The 24859-nt window shown below is 63.8% G+C and overlaps 8 protein-coding genes across 8 annotated transcripts; 5 read left to right on the top strand and 3 right to left on the bottom strand.

Annotated features, from left to right (window-relative positions):
* Positions 1 to 565: 565 nt before the first annotated feature.
* On the top strand, positions 566 to 5301 carry JCM10292_001814 (uncharacterized protein; the record flags this gene model as incomplete). The annotated part of the gene is made up of 10 exons (XM_076650086.1): positions 566 to 902; positions 1056 to 1461; positions 1525 to 2471; positions 2535 to 2796; positions 2858 to 3627; positions 3717 to 3802; positions 3877 to 3913; positions 3975 to 4249; positions 4334 to 4503; positions 4602 to 5301. The coding sequence occupies 10 exons, from the start codon at positions 566 to 568 to the stop codon at positions 5299 to 5301; spliced, it is 3990 nt and encodes a 1329-aa protein (XP_076504380.1).
* A 330-nt stretch (positions 5302 to 5631) lies between these two features.
* On the top strand, positions 5632 to 6406 carry MRPL38 (mitochondrial 54S ribosomal protein uL14m MRPL38; the record flags this gene model as incomplete). Its single annotated transcript, XM_076650085.1, has 4 exons — positions 5632 to 5655; positions 5810 to 5894; positions 5986 to 6270; positions 6390 to 6406. 4 exons carry the CDS (start codon positions 5632 to 5634, stop codon positions 6404 to 6406), a joined length of 411 nt encoding a protein of 136 aa, XP_076504379.1.
* A 225-nt stretch (positions 6407 to 6631) lies between these two features.
* MET8 (bifunctional precorrin-2 dehydrogenase/sirohydrochlorin ferrochelatase MET8) lies at positions 6632 to 7702 on the bottom strand (the record flags this gene model as incomplete). Its single annotated transcript, XM_076650084.1, has 1 exon — positions 6632 to 7702. The coding sequence occupies one exon, from the start codon at positions 7700 to 7702 to the stop codon at positions 6632 to 6634; it is 1071 nt and encodes a 356-aa protein (XP_076504378.1).
* A 435-nt stretch (positions 7703 to 8137) lies between these two features.
* JCM10292_001811 (uncharacterized protein) lies at positions 8138 to 11794 on the top strand (the record flags this gene model as incomplete). Its single annotated transcript, XM_076650083.1, has 4 exons — positions 8138 to 8395; positions 8457 to 9557; positions 10222 to 10515; positions 10580 to 11794. 4 exons carry the CDS (start codon positions 8138 to 8140, stop codon positions 11792 to 11794), a joined length of 2868 nt encoding a protein of 955 aa, XP_076504377.1.
* A 370-nt stretch (positions 11795 to 12164) lies between these two features.
* JCM10292_001810 (uncharacterized protein) lies at positions 12165 to 13851 on the bottom strand (the record flags this gene model as incomplete). Its single annotated transcript, XM_076650082.1, has 3 exons — positions 12165 to 12821; positions 12879 to 13604; positions 13663 to 13851. The coding sequence occupies 3 exons, from the start codon at positions 13849 to 13851 to the stop codon at positions 12165 to 12167; spliced, it is 1572 nt and encodes a 523-aa protein (XP_076504376.1).
* A 760-nt stretch (positions 13852 to 14611) lies between these two features.
* JCM10292_001809 (uncharacterized protein) lies at positions 14612 to 20373 on the top strand (the record flags this gene model as incomplete). Its single annotated transcript, XM_076650081.1, has 18 exons — positions 14612 to 14922; positions 14993 to 15152; positions 15216 to 15620; positions 15678 to 15781; positions 15842 to 16201; positions 16281 to 16380; positions 16476 to 16604; positions 16706 to 16729; positions 16830 to 16858; positions 16917 to 17114; positions 17209 to 17380; positions 17443 to 17742; positions 17805 to 18043; positions 18520 to 18606; positions 18668 to 18988; positions 19044 to 19206; positions 19263 to 20104; positions 20349 to 20373. The coding sequence occupies 18 exons, from the start codon at positions 14612 to 14614 to the stop codon at positions 20371 to 20373; spliced, it is 3969 nt and encodes a 1322-aa protein (XP_076504375.1).
* A 455-nt stretch (positions 20374 to 20828) lies between these two features.
* JCM10292_001808 (uncharacterized protein) lies at positions 20829 to 22485 on the top strand (the record flags this gene model as incomplete). The annotated part of the gene is made up of 6 exons (XM_076650080.1): positions 20829 to 21214; positions 21280 to 21297; positions 21353 to 21409; positions 21452 to 21518; positions 21585 to 22220; positions 22474 to 22485. The coding sequence occupies 6 exons, from the start codon at positions 20829 to 20831 to the stop codon at positions 22483 to 22485; spliced, it is 1176 nt and encodes a 391-aa protein (XP_076504374.1).
* Positions 22486 to 23316: 831 nt separating this feature from the next.
* On the bottom strand, positions 23317 to 24508 carry JCM10292_001807 (uncharacterized protein; the record flags this gene model as incomplete). Its single annotated transcript, XM_076650079.1, has 3 exons — positions 23317 to 23997; positions 24060 to 24343; positions 24424 to 24508. 3 exons carry the CDS (start codon positions 24506 to 24508, stop codon positions 23317 to 23319), a joined length of 1050 nt encoding a protein of 349 aa, XP_076504373.1.
* Positions 24509 to 24859: the final 351 nt, after the last annotated feature.

The following is a 24859-nucleotide window of genomic DNA, read 5'->3' as shown; positions in this document are numbered from 1 at the left end:
TGCCCTACTCGGGTGGCGCTTCCACCCGAGGAAGCCGGTGAGGAGCAGACCCAAATTTCGGGGTAGCTGTCCCAAGGGAGGCAAGCGAGGGTTGCCGCGCGACATTGGTTTGAATCGCGTGCTCGCCACTGGGAAGCACCTCGATTTGGTGGCGGTTCCTGACGAGATGGAGGGTTCCCAGCCGACAGCAGGTGGGACGCGAAAGCGTGTCGAGAAGAGCGAGACTCGCCACTGGAAGAATCGGGGTTGCGTCGCCTGAGTCAGGTACATCAGGTGACCCGGAGCCAAGCAAGTCTGGCCTGCCTGACCGGGGTTGAGCCGAAGCGAGGCCAGCGGGAGATGAGAATCGGAGAAACGGACGAGTCCAGCGAGGGTACGGCAGCGCGGGGCGGTGCAAGCGCGAGCTCAAGCGAGATCTGGACAGCTTTTGAGAGGCTTCCACGGCTGCACTGCCCGTCCAGAGGCTTCTGGGGTCTTGCTCGGAGGTCGACGAGGATCCGCCTGCTCGCGGCTCGACTCGCTCTTTCCTCTCTTCGCCGTCTCTCGCCCGAGCGAGTCTGCAGAGATGCAAGAGTCGAGTGCACAGCCCGACTCGGGCCAGTCGCACGCTGCCGAGCGCGCTCACCTGCCCTCGCCTGACCACGAAGTCGCCGCACTCGCCAACGCCCCCGCACGCGACTTTGCTGCAGCAACGGCTCCAGCGGCCCAGCAAGCACTGCCAGCCGCATTGCAAACCTCGCGCAACCTGGCAGGAGCAGCCACTGCCTCGACAGCGGCCGCCGTCGCCGAGAACGGTGGCGCGAAGTCACCGTCGGCGCAGCAGCCGCGGGCTCCCGCTGCGGCACCGAAGCAGGCGAGCCAAGCAGGTCACAGGACCGGCGTAAAGGCCGAGGACCACTACCGTGAGCTTCGAGCACCGCTTGCCACCACGCTCGCCAACATTACCGTCTCGACGGCTTCGCATCCCTGCGTCGCCCTTCTCACAGACGAAACAGCCTATTCGGTCCCTGCACCACGCTGAGCTGGAACAAGCTAACTCAGAGACTCGCTCACAGCCTCGCCGCCGCACGCACCTCCGACTCCCGCCGCAACCTCATCCTCTCCCGGCTCGTTCACCATCCCGCTCCCTTCGTTCGTGCACGATGACCCGCTCTCGTCCGACCCCGACTCATCTTCCGACGAGGACTCGTTTGGCGAAACGAAGCCGCCCCGTCCCGCTCGGCAATCCAAGTCGACCGGCCTTCCGCGCCCCGTCCCGAGCTACTACTACGACGCCGAGTATGACCCGGGCACAGCGGGCAACAAGAAGCGCGGGCGGCGCGGTGGGTACAAGGGCGTGCCCGTGTTCGAGCCGACCATGGAGGACTTTGCGCAGAACGGCGGCTTCTACGGCTACGTCAAGCGGATCGAAAAGTACGGATTGCGGAGCGGCATTGTCAAGGTCATCCCGCCAAAAGAGTGGTGCGTCTCGGCGTGCCTGTGACCGATCCTTTCGCGCGTGCTCACCGGTTGATGCCCTTACAGGTCCGACTCGCTCCCATCTGTCGCCGCGCCGCTGCGCAAGATCCGCCTCAAGGACGCCATCGAGCAGCACATGGTCGGCTCGCAGGGCCTGTACCGCGTCATGAACGAGGCCAAGGCGCGCACCTACTCGCCCATCCAGTGGAAGGACCTCTCCCGTCGCGACAAGTGGGAAGGCCCCGACCTCGTTGCCGAGGCCAAGAAGGGCGACCGCAGCGAGCGCGCGGCCGTCAGCGAGAAGGTGCTCCAGCGCAGGAGGGAGAGCGCGGCTGGGCGCGCGAGTCGCTCGAAGGGCAAGGGCCGCGCAAAGGACGACGAGGCGGACGAGGCGGACGAGGAGGACGGCAGCTCGGACGGCGAGGGCGCGAGCAAGGGGCGCCGAGCTGCGCCCGCTCGCAAGGCCAAGACGGACGGTGCGGCGAAACTCGCGGCCAAGGGCAGCGCGAGCAACTCGCCTGCGCCGTCGCCCGCGGCGGTTGGCAGCAGCTCGGCGGCGGCGCGCCCAAAGGTGCCGCACACGCGCACTGAGCCATCCAACGCCGAGTGGAAGGCGTTTGCCGACAAGCTGTACGAGTTGCCGCACGACATGAAGAAGGAGGACTACACGGTCGAGCGCATGCGCGACTTTGAGCGGCGCTACTGGCGCACACTCACCTTCGGCGAGCCGCCCATGTACGGCGCCGACATGGCGGGTTCGCTCTTCGACGACTCGACAAAGGCGTGGAACGTCGCGTCGCTCGGCGACCTCTTGCCCAAGCTCGCGCCGAAGGGGTGCGAGATCCCCGGCGTCGTGACGCCCTACCTCTACTTTGGCATGTGGCGCGCGACGTTCGCGTGGCACGTCGAGGACGCCGACTTGTACTCGATCAACTACATCCACTTTGGCGCGCCCAAGTTCTGGTACTCGGTCCCGCAGGAGCAGTCGGAGCGCTTTGAGCGCGTCATGGAGGGTGCGCACCCGCTTCCTTCCCGAGTCGATGCTTCGACAGTCTCGCTGATTTCTCGTATCACAGGCCTCTTCCCAACCGACCGCAGCAAGTGCTCGCAGTTCCTCCGGCACAAGGCGTTCCTCGCGTCGCCGAAGATCCTCTCGAACCACGGCATCACGCTGAATCGCTGCGCCCAGCTTCCCGGCGAGTTCATCCTCACGTACCCCAAGGGCTACCACTCGGGCTTTAACCTCGGCTTCAACTGCGCCGAGTCGATCAACTTTGCGACCGAGCGCTGGCTCCCGCTCGGCAAGGTCGCCAAGCACTGCCACTGCATCGACGACTCGTGCGTCGTGTCCGCTCGTCTCCTTCTTGTATGCGTCTTGCTCACCAGGTTGCGAGTGCAGGGTCAACATCGACGTCAACATCTGGCTGCGACAAGCCGCGAAGGACGAGGCGCTCGAGCGCGGCGAGGACTGGCCGTATGACGAGCTCGAGGAGCAGGCTCTCCAGGCTGCGATCGAAGCAGAGGAGCGCGAAGCGGCTGAGAAGGCCGCTGCCGCTGCTGCCGCCGCGACGCTCGCTGCCAAGAGGCGCGCGAGCGCAGCAGGCGACGAGGCCAAGCCGCGCAAGAAGCCCAAGCCCGCTGCAGCGCCGTACCAGATCCCGATGGTCCTCGTCCCCGTCGTCCCCGGCCACGCCGTCCCCGGCGCGATGCAGTACACGCTGTCCGTGTACCAAGCGCTCCAGTCGCCCGACGTCCTCCAGCAGATAAAGCAGCAGCTCGTGCAGCTGCTGCAGCATCCGTCGGGCCAGTGGCGCTACGAGACGCCCATCATCTTCCAGGCCATCCCGCACCCGAACCCTCCCCCTCCGCCGCCGCCTCAGCCGCGCACGGTCCCGCAGGCGAACCCGTACGCCAAGTCGGCGTTCCAGTATCAGCCGCAGGTCATCCAGTCCAAGCCCGCAGCGGCTAACGGCTCGTCGAGCGCGTCGCACCGGTCGACACCGGCGCCCGCAAAGCTCGCGCCGCCACCGCCGCCGCCGCCCAAGGAGGAGTTTGCGTGCGCGCTCTGCCCCGACTGCAGCAAGGAGGGGCTCGTGCGCGTGGGAGAGCCCGGCGTCAAGAGTGCGAAGAAGCGCGTGGATGCGCATCGCGTCTGCGTCATGTTTACTCGTGCGTCGACGGTCGCTCGTTCTTTGTCCGCTTTCTGGCATCGTTTTGAAGTGGTACGCTGACTCCACGCGTGAAATGTGCGCGAACAGCTGCGACATGGATCGAAATTGATCCGGCAACGAACGAGGAGATCGTCCGCGGGTTCGCCAACATCGAAAAGGCGCGATGGAAGCTGGTGCGTTCTGCCCCTCGTCTACTACGTACTATCGAACTTCAGCTTACAAAGGTACCCCCCGCACGCGCTCGCAGAGGTGCCAGCTGTGCACCGAGTCGCACGGAACGAAGGGTGCGTTCTACTTCCCTTCAAAAACGCCGGACGCTCGCTTATCCTGTTATCTCGCGTGCAGTTCAATGTACCAAGGGCAAGTGCATCAAGGCGTTCCATGTGACGTGCGCCCTGCGCGAAGAGTCGGGTGTGCACATGGACGCGACGATTCCCGTCGAGGACGGTGCCGGGTCGATCAGCCTCCTCGAGCAGACGCGCGCGTCGACGCCCGTCGCCGAGGCTGCTGCTGCCGACGCATCGGCAGCGCCTGCACCCGCGCCGCCTGCATCGCCGAGCAAGCCCGCGCTCGATAATGACCAGATCCGCCTCTCTGTGCTTTGCCGGACGCACAACCCGGTGCGTCCACGTCCTTCACCGCGTACAGCGCTGCGAAACTCGCAGCTGACTCTACGCGCTTGATTGCCGTTGGGCGGCGCACAGGAGTGGCAACGCCTCGAGACGGAGCGCAAGGCGGCCGAGTTGCGCGCCAAGGTCGCGGCGCTCGAGCGCGGCGCGCGACTTCGCGTCCGCACGCCCGGAGGGATCTACGACGTCACGTACGAGAGCGCGAAGGAGGAGACGGAGGACCTGTTCTTTGCATTCGAGGACGGGTGCGTCTTTCGCTTTGCTGTCTGCGCCCTTCGCAATTCGCAGTTGGCGCAGTGTGAAACTCGAAACGGAAGACGCGCTGACACGTCAACTCGTGCAGCAAACGCTCGTCAGTCAAGTGGAAGAACGTCATCTGGCCCGACTCGCCCGAAGTGCAGCGCAAGAAGGAAGAAGCGGCGCGCCGCGCCGAGCGCGAGAAGATGGCCATCCTCGACCGCCCGGCGTACAAGGCGCCGACCAAGCGCTCGGGCTCTAGCTCGAGCGTGTCGTCACCCGCGCCCGCTGCTGCCGTCCCGCCGTCGCACCAGCAGGTCCCGCAGGCGCAGCCACGACAGGCGTACTACGGCGTGCCCCATCATCAGCACCAGCAGACGCCCTACGGCTATGCCGCGCCGCAGCAGCAGTCGCCGTACCAAGCGAACTACGGCGGAGCGTACCCTCAACAGGGCCATCCCGCGGCGTCGTACGGCTATTCGCAGCACGCGCAGCCGCAACAGCCGCAACACCCGTATGCCGGCGCTTACGCGTACCAGCAGCACTCGGGCCAGCAGTCTGTAGCACCTTCGTCCTCGGCGTATCCGTCCCACCCGCAGCAGCAGCAACAGCACCATGTCGCATACGTCGCTGCGTCCGTCCCGCCGCCGCCCACCGCCGCCCCTGCCGCGGGTCCGCCACTCTCGTCTGCTGCACCGCCCCCGCACGTGTATTCTGCACCAGGCGGCGCTCGTCCCCCCGTTGCTGCAATGCCGGCGGCGCAGGCGGCGCCGATGCAGGTCGACGTTCCGGCCGCGCAGGCTTAGGGCGGCATCTCCTCCCTTTCTCCGGTCTTTCTATCTCTCACGTCTCTCTCGTTGCGTGTTATCACTGCCCCTCGATCGCCCCATTCCGTGTCAAGACCCTCTCGTCTCGGAGTTTTGCTTCTGCACCGCCTCTTCTCGTCCATGTCGTTCTTTCGCCCGTCCTCCCTCGTGTATGCCATGATTTGCTTCTGCAGTGCAATTACGAGTATCTGAGTGCCCTGTGTAGCTCCAGCAAGCTCCGCAAGGTGTTTGGAGAGATCCGTTCGACTTGGCCTCGAGCGCGATGAGAGCGATGAGCGTCGTTGCTCGCCGTCGACGCACTCGCCCGCCATGCTCGGACTCAAGGCAACGATGGTGAGCATCTTTGCACTCGCTGGACGCGCTCTAGCCGCTCACAGAGTCTCTCCGCCCTTTCCCTCCTCCTCGCGCCAAAACCCCCGTCCCGCTCCTCGTTCTCGCCCTCCTCGCGCGCTGGTGCTGCCGTTCTTTCCGTCCCTGTGTCGTGCAGTCCATCATTGACAACTCGGGCGCACTCGTCGCCGAGTGCGTCAACGTGCTCAAAACCAAGACCGGGCACGGCATGGCCCGCATCGGTGCGCCCCTTTCTCGCGCCGTCCTCGCAGCGCAGCGACCTTACAAGCGCCCCAGAGCACCGAGCTGACATTGTGTGGTCCCGTCACGCAGGAGACGAGATCGTCGTCGTCGTCAAGCGCGCGCGCCCCAACCCGCTCTCCGGCCCGGGCTCGTCCTCGTCGGCGTCGGCGCCCAAAGTGCGCAAGGGCGACGTGCGGCGCGCGGTCGTCGTGCGCACAAAGTACCCGACGCGCCGGCCCGACGGGCGGTACGTCCGCTTTGACGACAATGCCGCCGTCCTCGTCAACAACAAGAAGGAGATGATTGGGAATCGCATTGGCGGCGTCGTTGCGGCGGAACTGAGGGCAAGGGGGTGGGGCAAGATCGTGTCGCTCGGTGAGTCCCGCGCCGTCGTTGCTGTCGCTCTATGCAGTGAAAGAGGGACAGGCTTCTCGTCCCGCACTCCGCCCACCTTCGACGGACAACAGCGCTGACCATATCCTCTACCTCTGCAGCACCAAAGGTTGTCTAGATGAGCGGCGGTAGAATGGAGAGGCGCAGGCGCGCGCATGTTTTGTACCAACACCTTGCATCTGAGCAGCTTCCACGACCCACTCTCGCGCTGTCCGAGAGTCTCGCCGTTTGCGGAACGACTGCCGCGACCACGAGGGCGAACAGAGAGTTGCGAGTGATGCGAGTGGTCGAGACAACAGGAGGGGAGCCGAAGAGATCTACAAAAGCGGGCTGACGATGGGGCTCACCGCCTCGTCCAAGCCAGCGCAAGGGACGCAGCCGTTGCTGCACCGAGGACAAAGCCGGTCGAGCCGACCACGAACGGGCACTTGAGCGACGAGCCATCGGGATCGCGGGCCACCGGGCAGCGCGCGACGCCGAGCCAGTCCCACCAGCTGAGGAGGTACCCGAGCCCGGCGTACTTTGCCCGGTTGACGTCCCAGTAGCCCTTTGCCTCTCCGCGCTCCCACCCCTCGAGGACCTCGCTGCGCATGCGGTCGTCCATCTCGCCGAGCTGCTTGAGGCTCCAGCGGTCCGACACGCGGATCATCCACTCCATGCGGCGCTCGATGACCTCCTTCTCGCCGCCGTTCTCGATGCGCCGCAGCCCCGCGCGCAGCAGCCCGACGTTCTCGATCGCGTGCCCGACGTCGGGCGGGAGCGCGCGCTCGAGCTTGCGCCGGATGCGCGCAGCGACGCGCGGGCCCTTGCCGTTGGTCGAGACCATGACGCTCAAGGGCCCGCGGCGGAGGACCGAGCCAAAGTAAAAGTCGCACTCGGGCGGGACGTCGGCGACGTTGACGAGCAGTCTCCGCTCCTTGCACGCGGCGTGCACCGCGCGAGAAAGCGGCGCGTCGTCGAGCGCCGTGAGCACCATGTCGAACCCGTCGATCTCGCGCTCGATCGCGTCGCGCTCGAGCGCGCGCCTGTGCCACTCGAGCGACTGGAGGGCGGCGCGTCCGCGCACGGCCTCGGCGTCGGGCGAGGTGAGGCGCCAGCGCACCTCGGGGCAAGTGCCGTCTTCGGGGGCGAGGACGACGACGCGCTTGGGCTGCGCGCACAGGAGGTGGTACAGGCGCGAGGCGGCGACGGCGCCGCCGCCGATGAGGAGGATCGAGAGGTCGCGCGTCTGCCACGCGAGGAGGAGCGAACCCGTCGGGTGCGTCGCTTCGTACGACGACGAGTCCTCGAGTGAGGAAGCGGGCGCGGGGGGCGCTGCGGGTGGGACAGAGGCGGGATCGACGAGAGAGGGGTGAGGGACGGGGCCGGGGTCGGCGAGCGGCTCGGCGGCGGAGCTTGCGGGAGTGCCGGACATCGTAAGGGCTGGCGAGGAGCTTAGTGGCAGCTCTGCGGGTATCGCTGGGCTGCAGGAGATCGCTGCTGCAGAGAACTAGCTCGTCGAGATGAGCAAGATGATGACATTCGAGAGGAGAGAGGAGCGCACCGGGACGGACGAGAGCAGTAGTAGCAGGAAGCGTGGATGTTGCTGAGAATGTACAGCCAAGCACTGCAGCTCTTGTGGGCAGTATCGAGACGACGAGTGTCAGGAGCAAGGGTAAGCCCCAGACAATTCCAATTTGTATTGAGCGTTACAACTACTGCTAGCCAGTGCTTTCGCAGCTTCCATCGCCTCGTCTGCCTTGTGCAGCAGCGCCACTACTGCACGCAGCATCGCCGAGTGCCTGCCAGCCACCCGCTCCAGGTGCCCGCTACCGTCTAGCTTGCACTTGTCGCTACGCTCTTTCCGTCCATGGCTGCCTCGTTGCAGCATCTCAAGCCCACGCTGGGCAATCTCCCCTTCGAGATCAAGTCGCGCATCGCCTTGCACTGCTCAGTTCAGGACGAGCGGTGGCGCGCAGTCTCGAGTGCGATCGGCCGTCAATTCGACGGCCTCCTGCGCGAGCCCAACCTCGTCAAGGCGGCTTCGCGTGTGCACGGCCACAGCCTCGGCGCTCTGTTCCTCACGTCCAAGGACTGGAGCGAAGCCTGTGCCCGCTACCGCTTTCAGGTACGCGCGGCTGCCCGCACTTTGTCGCTCGCATCATCTGACGAAACGTGTTCGGGTCCAGACCCTCTCGCTCTCTCGCATCGACGACCTCGTGTATCAGTTCTACATCTCTTCCAACCGGCTGCACCACTTTGTCCGCCTCGAGCTGGACGAGACGGCGCCGCACTTCCTCTCTTCGCTCAGTCGCTTCACGAGCGTCACAAGCCTCGTGCTTGGCACCAACTTTGTACCAGGTGTCCTTGCACTGAATCCCTCTCCTCGAGGATTGTTTGATCCTGGCGTCCTCGACGATACTGAGCTCACAGCCGGCGGACTGGCGGAAACTGCTCTGTGCCAGCTCATGCAGCGTCTCACCAGCCTCGAATTCAGCCCCTGTAACACCGTGCCAATCGACACCGTCTTGGAGCAGTGCTTCAACGTGACGTCGCTCTGCCTCCACTTCGAGGACCTCGAGGATTTTTCTCGCGTCCTAGGTTCGCTCGGACTGCTTCCGCACCTCGCGACGCCCGAGATCAGCGGACTCGTGTATCAGCTCGAGCTGGACGACACGCAGAATTCCGAATTACCAAAGATACGCGATCTCACAATCCGCAGTCACGAGTTCGGCTACTGGCCGTCGCTCGACCTTGCTGCCCGCTTCGCCGCCACGCTTGAGACGCTCGCCATCGTCGCCGAGACGCCCAGCTCGCCCGGCCTCCTCGAATTCTGCGTTGTATTCCCGCACCTCGCCAGCCTCAGGCTCGAGCTGAGCCCCGAGGCGCTGGCGGACGCGGTCGAGTCCATCTGCCTCGCCAAGATGCCGTCGCTCCGATCCCTCGCGGTCGGCTGCGATTGCGATCTACCGCTCTCAGCCGACAGCTTCCCTCTCGCTGCGCTGTCGGCGCTGTGCCCTCCCGTCACGCACCTACAGCTCTACTGCCCATCAATGCCGCTGACCTTCCTCGACTCGCTCACGACCTTGGCGCCGCTCGCGCGCATCCCCGGCCTCGCGCTCGACCTCGGCTCGCCGCGCGCGCCTCTTCCACACGCTGAGTTCCTCGTCGACCCCGACAGTATCGACCTCCCGCTGTGGGACGTCATCGCGCACAGCCCCGAAGCGCGCCGCACCGTCGTCGAGCACCTTGGCGAGACGCTCGAGGCGCTCAACGGGTGGTTCGAACGCGTGCGTGCGAGTGCGGGGTGTGGGGACGAGTGCGAGTGCGATACGGGCGAGCTGAGGCGGATGACGAGCGCGCTGGGGGCGGTGGAGCTTGAGAGGGTGGCTATGAGTTTGTGAGGGAAGGAAGGAGGGCAGTTCTAGATGGCGTGGCTTTGGTGTACAGATGGCGTGTCTTACAAGGTGTCTTACGTCCCATTGAAACCCGATTTGAGCGACTTGACTTGGAGACGAGAAAGGCGCGCGGAAGGTCAAGGTTGCTCTCTTTCGTCTATGTGAGGTCCCCTTCGACTTGGCCTGATACAAGTGCTGGTAGACTAAGCTACGCAAGCAACGACGTCTGTGCTCCCAGTCTCTACGGCCAGCATCTGCGCCGCCTCTGTCGTCGCCGTCGCTTCCCCTCAGCGCATTTCGCCGCTCGCAATTTGCTCGGCTCGAGCGGACCTGCGCTTTCGTGAGACACGTTGAGCAGCGTACACACGTCTAGGCGAGCATCTGCACGACCTCTCCGAGCTTCTGCTGCTTCGCGCTCGCTCTTCATCAGCTCGAGACTCGCGAGATTCGACTCTGCTTCTGCTCGAGTCGCAAGACTGTGCGGTGCGTTCGTACCTCTTCTGGGTGGTCGAGAGCGCTCCAGACGACCCCGACTGACCCCGCTTGCGCCGCGCAGACATCGTCTCTCCTCCTCATCGCCGCCAGGATGCCTCGCTCACACAGGCGCCCGACCGCAACGCTTTCGAGCCTCCCGCTCGAGATCAAGACTCGCATCGCACAGCTTTGCTACGAGCAGGACGAGCGCTGGAAGGACCATGTCGGCGTCATCGCGACGCAGTTCGATGCAGAGTCGCGCCCAGCCGCCGACGAACTTCTGTCGCCCGCGTCGTACTTTCACGGCAAGAGTCTCGGCGCTCTTTTCATGACGTGCAAGGAATGGAGCGAGGTCTGCGCGCCATTCCGTTTCTCGGTGACTTCCTCGTCGTCCCTCGACGATCGACGCCAGTCCACAGGACTGACTAGCTAGTTTGCAGGTGCTCAGGGCCTCGGCAACGACTTCGCTCACCTTCCGCTGTGAAATCGTGTTCACGCGCTTGCAGCACTTCGCGCGCCTCGACCTCGACGGCGTCGAGCCCGAGACGGTACAAGCGTTCCTCCCCTGCATCGGCCATCTCCCGCGTATCAAGTCGCTCGTCCTCGATCCCGCATTCGTCGGATCCTTGCTAGACATCGCACCTGTCTCAGGACGGATTTTCGACCGGCTTGTGGACGCGCAACACACGCATACGATGGCCCACACTGCAGAACGTGCCCTTCAGAACCTGTTGCGTCGCACCAAGCACCTCGAGCTCTCGCTAGCGAACGAAAACCCACTCGACATAGTCTTAAGGGAGTGTTCCGCGCTCCGCTCACTCAAGATCAACTCGCCAGTTTCGGCGCTTCCCGTCGACCTCCTTGCCTGCCTGGCGCTCGCCCCGAACTTGACTGAACTCGTCATTGCGGGCGCGCCATACGGCTTGCACATCGCTCAAAATACTTCTGCGACACTTCCGCAGCTCGAGCGCCTGACCTTCGACATCAGCACGCTCGAGCATCCCTTCTTCGCGCTGGCTGAGCGGTTCTCGGCAACGCTCAAGTACCTCTACATCAGCGCTGACGAGACGTACAATTTTGTGCTGTCAATTTCCTTGAACACCGTCTTTCCGGTCTTGAGCGAGATCAAGCTCGCCGGCAACATGGACTGCCTCGCCGACGCCCTTGCGACGATCAATCTCTGCAAGCTGCCTGCCCTCCGCGCCTTGACACTCGAGCTCCGAGGCGCAAATCTGGCGTCTGCTCGGGACTTCCCGCTCGATGCGCTCCGCGCGCTCTGCCCACAGCTTCGCCACGTGCAGCTGTACCGTCGCTCCCAGCCTTTTTCCCTCGCCGATCGTCACGCCTTGCGGCGCTGGCGCGAGTGCTCCTTCAACGAGGCCGACGCGCCGACCCTTCTCCTGTCGCCGTGCGAGTGCGCTCCTGAAGCCTTCTTCATGGTCGGCCCGTCCGCGGTCGAGGAAGGGGGCTGGGACGACTGGGCACACCGCCCGTACGCCAAGCTGGCCGCTCCACACCTCGAGCGCACCATCTCCACGCTCAACACGTGGTGGCAGCGCATCAAGAACGCCAAGCGCTTCGACGCGAGCGAGTGGAGGCGCCTTGCGAGCGCGCTGAAGGGCGTCGAGCTTGAGCGGTTCGCGATGGAGCTTTGATTCGGAGGCGCGGCTTGTCGGCGTAGCTTTCTCTTCGATGAACCGAACCTTTGCCGCCGATTTTCGTCATAGATGGAGAGCAGGATTGCAAGCGATTGGCTTGGAGAGAATGTCCAGCACACAAGCGTCCCTCCGACTGCGCCCGACTCGCCAGTTCCACTGAGGACTTTTGCAGGCCTAGTCTACGGCTATGTGGACAGACCACGTTGCCTTATACACATCTTCTCGTCGTCTTCATCGCTGTTTCTCGCGTTCGAAGCGCCACGCCGGAAGGCTCATGCAAAAGGATTTCCGCGTTACTTTAGGATTAGGGAAGACACAACAGCCGCTCTACGGATACGAAAGACTAAACACGAAGGAAAATGATGGTCTAAACCGTCGCGAGCTCCCTCTCGAGCTCGTCGACCTTTGCGCGCAACGCCTTCCACCTCGAACGGCGCATGCTCCCACCGACCGTGACCCCAATCGCCGTGTCGGTGAGCATGAGCAGTCGGTCCACCTCGATCGGCTCGATCCAGTCGAGGTTGAAGGATAAGAGCGGCAAGTCCTCCGCGCCGCCCTCGGTCGTCGGGATCGCGAGTCCAGCCATGCCGAGCCCCATCTGGTTCGACGCGCCCCAGTAGTTGACAAACTTGCCCCTCGTCTTGCTCGCGCGGGTCGTGCCCGGCCCGTCGGAGCACAGCTTGCGCACGACGTTGGTCCCGAAGAGCGACGGCCAGTCGCGGTGCGGGAGCGAGCCGCCGTTGCGGATCTCGGGCCAGCACGTGCGCAGCTGCGGGAGCGTCTTGGTTCCGAGGAGGTTGCGGCGCATGTGCAGCGCGAGCGTCGAGAGCGGGAGTTGCGCGACTTCGGACAGCGAGAGCGGCGCGATGAGGAGGTAGGGCGCGATGGCGTTGTGCGGGTACAGCGGGAGCTCGCGCGGCTTGGAGCCGTCGGAGCGGACTTGCGTGGCGAGGAGAGGGACCGTGCGGTACACCGCGCCGACTGCGAGTCCGGCCGAAGAGGCAGCTTCTCGCGAGTGAATGGCCTGCGAGATGACGCGCATCAGCACAAGCCACACACGAAAAGCGGACAATAAACACACTTTGAAAACGAAAGCAAAGACGATGTCGCCGGTCGAGACAAACTCGGTGCCGGCCGTCTCCTCCTTGACCTGCGCCTTGACGCGCTTGACGAGCGCATCGACCGTCGCCTGCTTGAGACTGATCCACCCGCGCTCGTTCTTGAACACAACGCGCTCGACACACATGCTGCTGAGCAGGCGCGCGGACGGCCACAGGGTGAATTTGCGCCAGATACCCACCGCAGGGGGCATTTCGCCCTCGCCGCTCGAGCGTCCTGAGAGCCCCTTCTCGTCCGACGCGGCGCTGACCGAGTCGTCATCGACGAGCGCATCGAGCGTCTGCTGCCACGGATTGGCGCCCTCGAACAGCGGCGGCGCAATCCAGTCCTTCTGGTGCAGTTCGGCCGTGATCGCACGCATGACGAGGCCGAACCCAGTCCCGTCCATCGCGCCGTGCGGCATCGACAGCCCGACGACGAGCGCGTCTGTGCAGGTCGTCACGTGCACGTGCAGGAGCGGGAGGCGCTTCTTCCCGTGCTCGGCGAACGAGTTGGCAACGCCGGAGGGGCGGAAGAGCGAGCGCTTGGGGCGGGGGAGCGCGCCGGACGCGCGGGCGTTGAAGGCTGGAGCAGGAGAGGAGAGACCGGCGGCCTGGTGATACGGGACGAAGACTGTCTTGGTCGTCCAGCCGAAGAAGGTAGGTCGCGCAGCGGACTCGTCGGGCACGTCGATGACCCATGTCTTGTCCTGCGCGAGAAAGTCTTGTCAGCTCGTATTGGCGAGCACTGCTGCAGATGCTGCTCACCTTCTGCTTCTTGGGCAGGCCTTGCAGGAGCGGCCACTTTGCGACGACTCTCTGGGTCGCCTCCTTGAGCCGGTCAATCGCCTCGGCTGTCTGCGTCTGCGTGAAGCCCGGCTGCAAGCTGAAGACGTAGCACATGCATAGCTGGGTGAACTCGCAGGTCGTGTCGATGGCAGTGAGCGGGACGAGCATGGCTGCGCGAGCGGAGGAGCTGGACCGCCTTGCGAGATGAAGCGAGCCCGAGCGCCGTACGGACAGCGCGGGCAGGCAGAAAGGCAGGAGGGAGAGAGCGGGCGAAGCGGCGCGCCTCCCTTTGCCGAGGTCCGACACTGTGAACGTGAGGTCGAGAGCATGGGGACCCCGGAGCTAAGGTTGGCGGGGTGGTCAACCTAGAGATGCAAACTGTAACGGCAATCCGCAAACGTGGTAAGGGAGAACAGAACAGCGTGGTGCGCGTTCCACGGAATGCACCAGCCCTCAAGTGGGATGGAGTTCGAGAAGCGAGCGAGGCAAAGGGCGAAGAAGGGGACGAAGTTCGACGAGACCGCCGTTCGGATAAGGCCGTTCCCGGTCCGTAGGCTCGCCTAGTATCTCAACGGACACGCCCTGTGACCAGCGCCCACGCTAGACCGCCCGTATACACGAGATCACGACTCAATTCCCGCCAACTGATGAGGACGGGAAGACACCGCTGCGGCGCAGGACATCTCTCTACCTGCACGGGTGAGTGCAACCGAGTTGCGCCAGCCATGCTAGCTGGCAAGCATGCACTTGCGCGAGTTGTGGCACTTGGTGCGAGGTCAAAGATGCTCGCCGCGAGGAAAGAAGCAGTCAGCTCTTGACCGCGGTCACCCGCAGCTCCAAGTCGACTCTCGGCACAGCCAGCGTAGCATTTGACGCTACGTGAACGTATCCAGACCAGCAAGCGGACACGACTCGCTGCTGTGTGGTCATGTCGACCTCCTCCCCACCTCGGCCGCTTGCGCACCCTTCGCTCGCCGAAGACTACCGCTGCGGGAGCTCAGGGTCGCAGGCAGCGTCTCTCGCAAGCACCTCCATCGGACCCGACCCACTCGACGCGGCGAACGGCCGCTTCTTCCTCGACTCGTACGGCCGCCGGGTCCTCCTGCACGGCGCAAACGTCAGCGGGCTCAACAAGCTCCCCACCGAGCCCAACAGCTTCACGCACCTCGACCTCGGTGAGGCGTACTTTGACGGTGCCAACGTGTCTTTCGTCGGAAGGCCGTGGCCGCTCGAGGAGTCGTGAGTGCTGCTCGTACCTCTCTCCCTACAGCAAACTATTGCTTGCTGACGATCCGCTCCTACCCTGTAGTCACGAACACCTCTCACGGCTGCGGAATTGGGGCTTGACCTTTATCCGCCTCGTGGTGCCATGGGAAGCTCTCGAGCATTCTGGACCTGGCCTTTACGACGAAGCCTACCTCTCGTACCTTCACTCGCTCCTCTCGCTCTTTCCCGAGTATGGCATCAAGGTGCGTATCGAGGTCCTCGAGTATCTCAGAGGGTCAGACGCTCAGGCTCACGCTTGCGCGCAGTGCTACATCGACGCGCATCAGGACGTCTGGTCGCGTCACGCCGGCGGGTCCGGCGCACCCATGTGGACTCTCACGCTCGTCGGTCTCGACGTGACCAACTTCAAGGCGACGGGCGCTGCGCACGCGCACAACGTCCAGCTCGACCCGGAGGACCCGCCCGCCAAGGTCTGGCCGAGCGGAGTGACCAAGCTCGCTGCCGCGACGATGGCCACCGTCTTCTGGGCGGGAGACATCTTTGCGCCCAAGCGCAGGGTGAAAAGGAGGCTGCATCGCGGCGAGTGGGGGCAGGCGGGAGCCGAAGACGAGGAGATCGGCCTGCAGACGTTCTTGCAGGAGAGCATGGCCGAGGCGTTTGGCGTGCTGGCCGACCGCCTGAGAGATCTTGAGGCGGTCATGGGCTTCGAGGTGCGTCTCGACGACCTGCACCAATACCGGAGTCTTGCTTGACCTCGCCGCGAGCAGGTTATCAACGAGCCGCATCGCGGATACATCGAACTCCTCTCGCCGTACGCGTGGGACTTCACCGCCGACCTCGCGATCGGCTACTTCCCTTCTGCCGTGGAGAGGTGGGTGTCCCTGCGACTTTTCTTTCTCGTTGCCCGGCTGACCTCAACACCTTTTCGCAGCTGGGCTCTCGGAGTTGGCCACCCCGTCCTCATTCCTCACTACGCCCCGCGCTTCCCCGTCACCGCCATCACACACCACGTCCTCCTCCGTCCGCCACGCCGGCGCTCAGCGTGGCTCTCTCCCGACTCGACGGCTTTCGCCGCCCTGCCCACCTCGAGCACTGGCTGTCTCTGGGCCGAGCACGGCGTGTGGCAATGGGATGCAAACCGCGGCGAGGTCGGCGAGGGTGTCGTGCTCAAGCAGGAGTACTTCAGGCGGTTCCCGAGGGACATGGTTGTCGAAGGGTGCATCGAGGTCGAGAGCGGGAAGGACGGGGCGAAGGGCAAGAGGCGGCAGGGTGACGAAGTCAGCTGGTACCGGTGCGTATTGACGTCTTCGTGTCAAGTTCGCTCGCGTGCGTGACTTGCGCGCGAAGCTGACGAGATGGCGGAATCGCAGAGACTGCTACTTTCCCTTCGTCCGCAAGTTCTCGAACCGCATCCGTCGCAGTCCGAATCCGTCAACATGGCTCACCCTCGTCGAGCCTATCCCGAACGAGGTGCGTCGGTCGCTGCTCGCGCCCGCAGGCCGTTCGCACGGCTTCGAGAATGCGCACCATCGGGCGGCGAGCTCACGCGGTTATACTATCCGCAGTTCTGCCCGACCTATCCCGTGGAGCAGCAGCCGAAGAACATGATCTTCGCGCCGCACTGGTACGACCTCCAGACGCTGTTCGAGAAGAAGCTCGGGTTCATGACGGCGAATGTCCAGGGCCTCGCGCGGGTGTGTCCTCGTTCTTACAGTGGCTCGCTTCAGCTGCTGCCGTCCAGCCGTGACTTCACCGTAGAAGCAGGATGAGAAGACTGACACTGCCGATCCCGCAGGGCATGTTTCTTCTCAAAGCGCTGGTGCGTCTGGCTTAGCCGTCTTTGCCTAGCGCGGCATTCTTGATTCATCGTTACCTGTCGCGCCGGCGTGAACGGTACTGACACGTATTGCGTCTTGCAGTACTTCGGTCGCAACGGGCTCAAGAAGAAGTGGGTCTCGTGATCCGCCCTGCTCCGAAAGTCCGCTAACCCGTAAGTCTACCCGCAGCTACGCCCTTCAGATCCTCAACATCCTCCGGCACAGCTACCGCCAGCTGGGCGAAGTTCCCGTCGTGTTGGGCGAAACGGGCTGCCCCTTTGATCTCAATGACAAGCGCTCGTTCGAGACGAAGGACTTTGCGTGGCAAGAGCGCATGCTGGATGGGATCTGTGCCGCGATTGGCGAGAAGGGTCTGAGCAACTTCAAGTGAGTTTCGCGGTCTCATACGCGAACGGTCGAGTGGAGTGTTCTGCAGACAAGTCGGCCCTTCGGACAGCGCTGACCCAGGCGTCTCCCGCAGCCTGTGGACGTACAACCCGCTCAACAATGACACCTGGGGCGACTCGTGGAACGCCGAGAACTTCTCGTGGTTCTCGCTTTCCGACATTACGCCTGCGGCGCTCGCGGCGGCAGAAGACGGCGGCGAGCAGGCGAGGCTCAACGTCGGCGCGCGCGTGCTGGACGCGGTCGAGGTGCGTTGGCGAGTGTCTCTGACTCGGAGCGTCTTGGCTCACGAGTGCCAGCCCTACTACAGCGCCCTTACGCCGTCAAGATGGCTGGCATCCCGCTCCGCACCTCGTACGACTTCTACACCCGGCGCTTCAGCCTCGACTACATCAATCCGATTCCGCCTTCCAGTCCACTCGCCGCTGCCGTACCGACTCCCTCGCAGGACGAGGCCGAGCCGAACGCACCGCCCATCGTCGGCGTCGAGTGCCGCGCAAGGGAGACCGAGGTGTTCCTCCCGGCGAGGCGGTACGGGCAGTCAGCGCGCGAAGGGCGCTTGCAGGTCAAATTGCGGAAGGGCGACGGCGAGTGGCGGTACGACCCGGATGTGCGTTCACTCTGCGCCATTGCTCCGCTTTCGCACAGCCTGACGGGCACATCTATGCGCAGCTATCGACGCTCTACGTCTTGCACCGCAACACCTCCCCCGGCTTCGTCCACTCGCTCATTGTCTCGGTCTCGGGTCCGGCGGACCGCTCCGCGCTGCGCAAGTGGTACGAGCCGCCGTCGTGGGTGTTCGAGATCGAGCCCGTGTGGATCCAGCTCTTCCTCGTCGTCACGCTCGGGTCGTACATGGGCTGGTGGCTCATGCGGCAGCTCTGGACCGGGTCGTGGACTGGTGAAGGCGAGTACGTTGAAGCGGCGCGGTTCGAGGGGGACCTGTAGGAGGGCGCCAAATCCCCTCAAGCCATGCTGCGCGGCAGAAGTGTGCATATACTCTTTGCATAGACTCCGCATCACACAGGCTTGACTGGAGCGGCAGCAAAGCGGCAGCGGAGGAGACCGGCCTCCCGCGTATATACATCCAGACTTAGTTGCGAGGACGAGGGGGCGCAGGTACTCCTCAACGATGTGCTTTGCACAGGCGCTATCTCGGAAGGTGACTGAGTGTCATACAGATCCCGTGCCCCGAGCTTGACTTGACAACAGCCGCCGCACTGACCCCTCTGCCCCTTGTCCTCGTTCCGCTCGCTCGCTCTTCGCCCGCTTCTCGCGCCCGAAGACTCGATTGCGCGCAGATCTTCTCCTGCCTGCACTCCGTCGCCGCTTGTCGAGGCCAGGTACACCCGCGCGCCGCGCCTCACTTCGCGTCCGTCCTCATCAGCTTGCCAACGTTCGTCTCGCGTTTCTCCTCGGCGGCGGCTATCCAGCTTGGCGGCAGTTTTCGCGAGATGTCGAACAAGGTGTCCACGTGAGCGGTCCCTCTCTCCACACGAACGCAATGGCCTCCGACCTGGTCTCGTCCTTCGCAGCCCTTCTTCCAGCAAGTCGCCCAGCGCGAGCGTCAAGCGCCGTATCATCCTGCTCTACGGCAAGACGAAGCTCCTCCTCGGCATCCCGGACAGCTACGGTGCGGCCATGGAGACTATCGGGTCGATCGTCGGCGCCCACGAAGGCGATAACGTCTACCTGGAGCGCGAAGTCGGAACGCACGGCTGGATCCGCCTCGACGAGTCTGCCTGGAACTACGAACTTAAGGACATGCTCAAAGAGGTGCTCACCTACCGCGTTAAGATCGAGCCGGGCGTTCAGATGGATGCGACTGCGTCAAGCAAGAAGCGCAAGTTGGACAAGTGCGTCTCGAGCCAGCTTCACTCCAGCTGCCAGCTCACCAGTCGGCGTTCGAAGCACGCCGTCCGATTTCCTTTCCGATTCGCTAAAGGAATTCGCGAGGGCTGTTCAGCTCGAGTTCGCCCTTCCCGACCGCTCCAAGCATGTCACCCTCCGCGTTTTGCTCCCGTCCGACTACAAGGCGGCACTGGACAAGGTCAAGAAGCTCGTCCATCACGACGTTCGCGACCACGGCTCGCTCTACCTCGAACGCACCAAAGGCGAGGGTTACAACAGCGTCCAAACGTCTGTGCGCACGACCAGCGGATCATCTACGCCGGCAAGCAACTCGATTTCGACCGCATGCTCGGCGACTATCAAGTTGTGCCTGACGCTGTGCTGCACCTTGTGCTTCGCATGAGGGGCGGCAAACCCGTCATCTACCTCAATCCGCCCGCGTCCCTCGCCTCGGCGCATGTCTCGCTCACGCTCTCGCCTGAGTGGGAGTTCTCGGCGCTCTACCCTCTCGTCGAAGTCGACAAGGACAAGCGTAGCGGCGAGTCGACGGTCGCCTGGACGGTCTCGGCGGAGCGCGACGGCTCGCTCGTCGACCTCGCGTCCGGCCTCGAGCTCAAGTACCTCTTCTGGGAGGCGGAGACGACGCACAATTTCGCGCACAACCTCGTTGGCGACGCCAACCAGTCGGTCTTCCACCCGTCCTCGCCGTCGCTCGACGCCTCGAACGGCGGCGTCCTCCCCTTCTCCTCGTTCCTCTTGCACCTCGACAAGACGCTCGCGCTCCTCTCACTCGACACGTCGCAGCGCAACGACTTCCTCACGTACTGGATGGCGCACTTCACGCGCATCCGCAACGCCGGCCAGCTCGTCGCGTTCCGCTTCGTGCCTCAGCGCGAGTACGAGCGCGCTGCCCAGCTCGCGGTGGACCCCGCGCCGGACGTCGTCACGCGCGTGTTCCTCCTCTTCCGCGGCGTCGACGACAGCGACGCGAGCAAGGGCTGGAGGAGCATCAACGAGGTCGACTGGGTCGAGGAGGTCGGCGTCGAGGTCGACAAGGTGCACGACGAGTCGCTCTTCCGCGTGCTAGAGTGGGGCGGGATGGAAGTTGCGCGATCGACGTCGTGCATGGGCGGGATCTGTGTTGGGATGAGGCGTGCTTTCGCGCAGCTGCGTCATCGCTGCAATGGTGGTCTGTGCCTTCCGCAAAACGGTGTCCGAGAGATTGCTCCTGAGCTTGCTTCAGCCTCTGCAGAACGTGCCGAAATCGTGCATGTGCGATACGGGCGATATGTCGCGGGGGACCACCAGCGATGCACGAGCGACGCAAAAAGACGGGTCGGTCCTGATGGAAATGCCTTTTCGCAGATTTGCCAAGTGCGCGTTCGTCTAACGCTTGCGTAGGATTTCGAAGTAGCAGTCGGCCTCAGGCGTACGGCTTTGTCCGTCAGAAAGTAGAGGCGCATGACCGGGAAACGAGGGAGGTGATCGCGCGCCTCGTTCGTTTCCTTGCCCAGCCCAAACTCGCTCGCCCACGCTGCGCAGGCTGCTGTGCGAGTGCGCTCAACTCGCATCGAGATTTTGAACGCTCGGACCGCCTCCCGCAGCGACGTTCTCGGAGCTTTCGCCTCATCAGCTCGAGACCGTTCGTCTCGCTCTCTCTTCGCCGCGACCTCGTCTGAGTCTGTGCAGGCGCATCCAGCATGTCGATGCATTCTATCGCGTGAGCTGGAGTCCATCTGACCTTCTTAGAGCGTGCGGAACGCTGCCGTCAACTCATCGCCGTTTCATCTGCACCGTTCTTCCGCACTTTGCAGCTCTTCCAGCCGCTTGTCGACCATCGAGCAGATGCCCGACTCGAAGCAACGTACAGTGCTCGTCTCGTACGGCCTCAAGTCCTACCTCATCGGTCTTTCGTCGAGCCACCATGAAGAAGCGAGCGTGGCCATTCGCCAGATCATCAGCCTCAATCCCGACCAGTCGTTCCACCTCGAGCGTTGGGTCGGCACGAGATGGGTGTACATCGCCCCGAGCGCGTGGTGCGACGAGCCTGCGATGGACTCGCTGAGCAGCACCCTCGAGTACAACGTCGTGCTTGACGGCGCGAGGACCGCCGTCGGTACAGTCGCCCGGAGCAGCGGCAGCGAGCCCGCGGTAAGCGATGCCGTCTTGCTGTATGCGCACGCTGAGGCTCCGGAGATCGACGCTTTTCGTGAGAAGCTCACGGATGCACGGTAGGATGCTCTTCATGAGATCGCCTGAGCAGACCCCACGTTGACGCGCATTTCGACCGACGCAGTCACGACGAGATCATCAGGTGAGTTGCCCTTCTCGCGCGCGGCCAACACGGCGCTGAATCGCGCACTTTGCAGCACCTTCGAGGCGACGGGTCTGCAACCTGAAGTCATCGCAGGTCTCACGACTTTCGGGTGCGTTGCGACCTTACAATGATTGCTCGAGTGCGAGCTCAGCAAAATCGTACGCGGCTTCGAGCGCCCGTCGCTTCTCCAGCAGCGCATTCTCAAGCCTCTTGTTGAGGTTCGCCGCTTGTCTTTCAAACATGCTGAACGTTCTGATATGCCTACTCACACAATGACCGCGCAGGGAAAGAGCCTTTTCATCGTCAGCGAAGCGACGGTCGAGCACCTCGCCAGCTTCGTCGCCGGCACTGTCGACAAGATGCACAATGCGACTCCGTACATTGTTATCTTCGTCCCGGACCGCAACATGGCGTACGACGTGCAGCGGATGGTCTACATGATTGCGGGTCGCTCCGGCGCTCGCTGTCTCGTGGTGTCGTCCGAGCCGGTCATCCCCGAGGGTTTCCACTACGTGGTCGGCACGCCCAGCGACCTTCACAAGACACTCAAGTACTGCAACGACGTGTCAGGCGGCGGGCTCGACCTTGAGCTGGTCTGTGTCTCCCAGGCCGACGAGCTGTACTCGCAGGGATCGGGTGCCGACCTCGAAGCGGCTTTTGAGCATCTCTCAATCGATCAGTTCGTCCTGTACTGCTCCACGCTCGAGCCGCATGTCCTCGCCCTTTACCAGGAGTACGCCTACAAGTACTCGTACGTTCGCTGCCGGTCAGAGGAGGAGCAGATCAAGCTCGGCGCGCACCACATCATCGCCGCCGAAAAGGACAAGTGGAAGATGCAGGCAATCTTCAATCTCTGCGTCTCTCGCGCTGACGTGTCCGGCATCGAGATCATTTGCGGCGACGAGGGACGGGCCGCGGCCGTGCGTATGGAATTGCGCCAGAGTGTGTCCGACGGCAAGGCCTTTTCCATTCTTTTTGGCCTTGTTCTCGCTTGCGTGCCGAACAGCCTCGCACTGACTCAATCACCGGCTAGCAGACTCTCCGCTTCCCCACGGCCGCTTGCAGTCGGTCTCGGTTGTCAGCATGGACAAAGTTGACGAGACGGCCGCCACCGCTCCGGAGGCTTCGCTTGTGCGTCGTCATTTCGGCTGACCGTTCCCGCCGCACTGGCAGATTCTACTGTAGTTGTGCCCTTCTCCCTCTCAGTATCATACGTCTGTAGCGTGCCTTTGCCTCTGCGATCTCTGCGATGTCCTGCCCGCTTAGTCCGGTGCGTCGACGCAAGCACGGTCGCTGGTCTCGCTGCGAATGGCTCGCGGATCAACGGCCAAATGAGAGGCAGATAACTCGCAAGAGCTCGTCATGCTTGCTTGAACGTCACACGTCACGCTTCAGTTGGCGCAGGGACGGGCGACACTGCACGTTGAGCATGCACACGTCGAGGGCGGACGAGCGGAAGCATGGGAGACAGATGGATCAAATGATACGAACGGCAACTCAGAGCGAGAAGAGTTGAGTGGCACAACAGCGCGAGTATGATGTGGGCTGCGTGGCTACACTGGACGCACGCTGCGACCAGGAGGAGTGAAAAGTGCCCACATCGACGGGCGGCACCGCTTTTGCTGCATGCGGGAGGATAGAGCGCACATGGGCGCCACGACATGGTGCAGTAGGGTGCTACGAACAGGATGACACCCGGATGCAGAGGCGGAGGAGGCAATGCGCGGGAGATGGCTGCGGAAAGAGGGTTGTTGTGCGGAATGAGATCCGTAACGCCCCGTCTGCACATGCGCGGAGCGCTCAGCTCAGGCAGCGGAAGGAAGGCACCCATACGGAGCACTGAGCACGGCACAACAGAGAGGGACCAAAAGCCGAAGCGGAATAGATGAGCGTGCTGCCTGTTGAGACCAGGCTGCAGGCGGGCTGTGCCGAGCAGGAGAGCCGCAGCCTAGTAGCCGAGACGTGACTGGTCAGGCAATCATACAGCACACGGAAGGCAGAAGACGGGGACGAACCTCAAACGGGCACGGCAAACAGCGCGTCCCACCAGATCGGACCTGCGCGCTTCGCCGGCTCGGTCAACTCGCCCGCGACCGCTTCCGTGAGCGCCTCGACGAACGGCACATCGTGCCGCCCGGCTTCGCGCGCATTCTCAAGCTCGCCTCGCAAGAGGAGCCACTGCACCTCGCGCGGGTACCAGCCGGCGGGGAAAAAGTCGATCAGGCCCGTCACGCGCCCCGAGTTGGCGTCGACGAGGACGTTGCGCGCCGCGAGGTCGGCGTGCACAAAGACAGGCTCGGCCGTGCGCGCGAGACCCGGCTCGACGTCAGCGTCCCAGCGCGAGGGGTCGCCGCCCTTGCGCAGGTACTGGTCGTGCACCCAGTCGAAAAAGGCGGACGCGTTCGGCCAGTGCATGTCGTACGGGTAGCGCGCGGGCGTGCCCTTATCGGGCTCGCCGGGGCGCCGCGGAGGGGGCTCGAGATAGCCGCCGAGGGCGCCGCGCCCGTAGCGGTCGAAACTGCCGACGTAGCCGGGAGGCGGCATGGTCCAGAGTTCCTTGATCATGGCCAGGACGTTGCCGACGACATCGCGCTCGTCGGCAGGAGTCCATTGGTAGCAAAAGTCGAAGAGAGACTGCCCGGGCAGGAACGAGTAGAACTGGTAGAGGTGGTTGCCGTGCTTGTACGAGCCGTAGTACTGTGTGCATGCCAGCCCTGAGCGGAGTCGGACGTGAATGAACAAACGCCGGAGCCGCGCACCTTTGCGACGGGCACCGACGAGTGCGAGCCGACGAAAGCGCACGCGGTCCCCTCGGTCGGCCAGACCCACTCGCCCCACTTGGCCACGAGCAGCACGCCGCGCCACTCGACTTTGTACACCTGTGCAATCACGAAGCCGGTCGTGCGCGACTCGCCGTGCTGGCGGATGTAGTCCGGGGGAGGGAGCGGGAAGTCGGGCGAGGAGAGGACGACGGCGGAAAGCGCAGGTGCACTGGTGGCTACGGCGCGCTCCTGCTGGGCCTGCTCCGTCTGAGAGGATGGACCTGCATGGCGATAGAACAGACCGCGTCAGTCAGCGTGAGTGCTGCGCATGTGTGCGAGCGACTCTCGAGTCCGAACGCACGCTCGGGAGGCGCAGGCCCGTCAGCGGCAGCAGGGTCGCTTGCAGAGAGTCCACAGCTGAGTGATCGGATCAAGCGACGCAGCATGCAGAGCGGAGCGGAGAGGAGAGTTGCAGCGGACGAGTCGATGAAGCGTCGAAGGTGAGAGGCTGTGATCAGACGTGTGTTTGCGGCGAGCGCAATCGGTGGTGCACTCCCTGCACCTGGAAAGCTTGCCACTCGTTCCAGGGGGCAGTTCGGCCGTTGTGACGTTGTGTCTGCGAGCGAGAGAGTCTCCGCTTCCAAGCCGCTGCTTCCGCGTGCTAGACTGACGACCGGGTCGCTGTCGGCACGTGGCGCACACAGAGCCAGAACGGATACAACCGAGCTTGCGTGTACTGGCTGGACCCGTACCAGACGGTTTGCAAGCGTCACGCGCGGCTTGTCGGCACCTGTGCT

The sequence above is a fragment of the Rhodotorula paludigena genome (genome assembly GCF_050403205.1).
Source record: "Rhodotorula paludigena JCM10292 DNA, Rt_paludigena_JCM10292v1_ctg31, whole genome shotgun sequence".
NCBI lineage: Eukaryota > Fungi > Basidiomycota > Microbotryomycetes > Sporidiobolales > Sporidiobolaceae > Rhodotorula > Rhodotorula paludigena.
The sequence above is the reverse complement of the archived record's forward strand: the minus strand, read 5'-3'. Positions and strand labels throughout refer to the sequence as shown.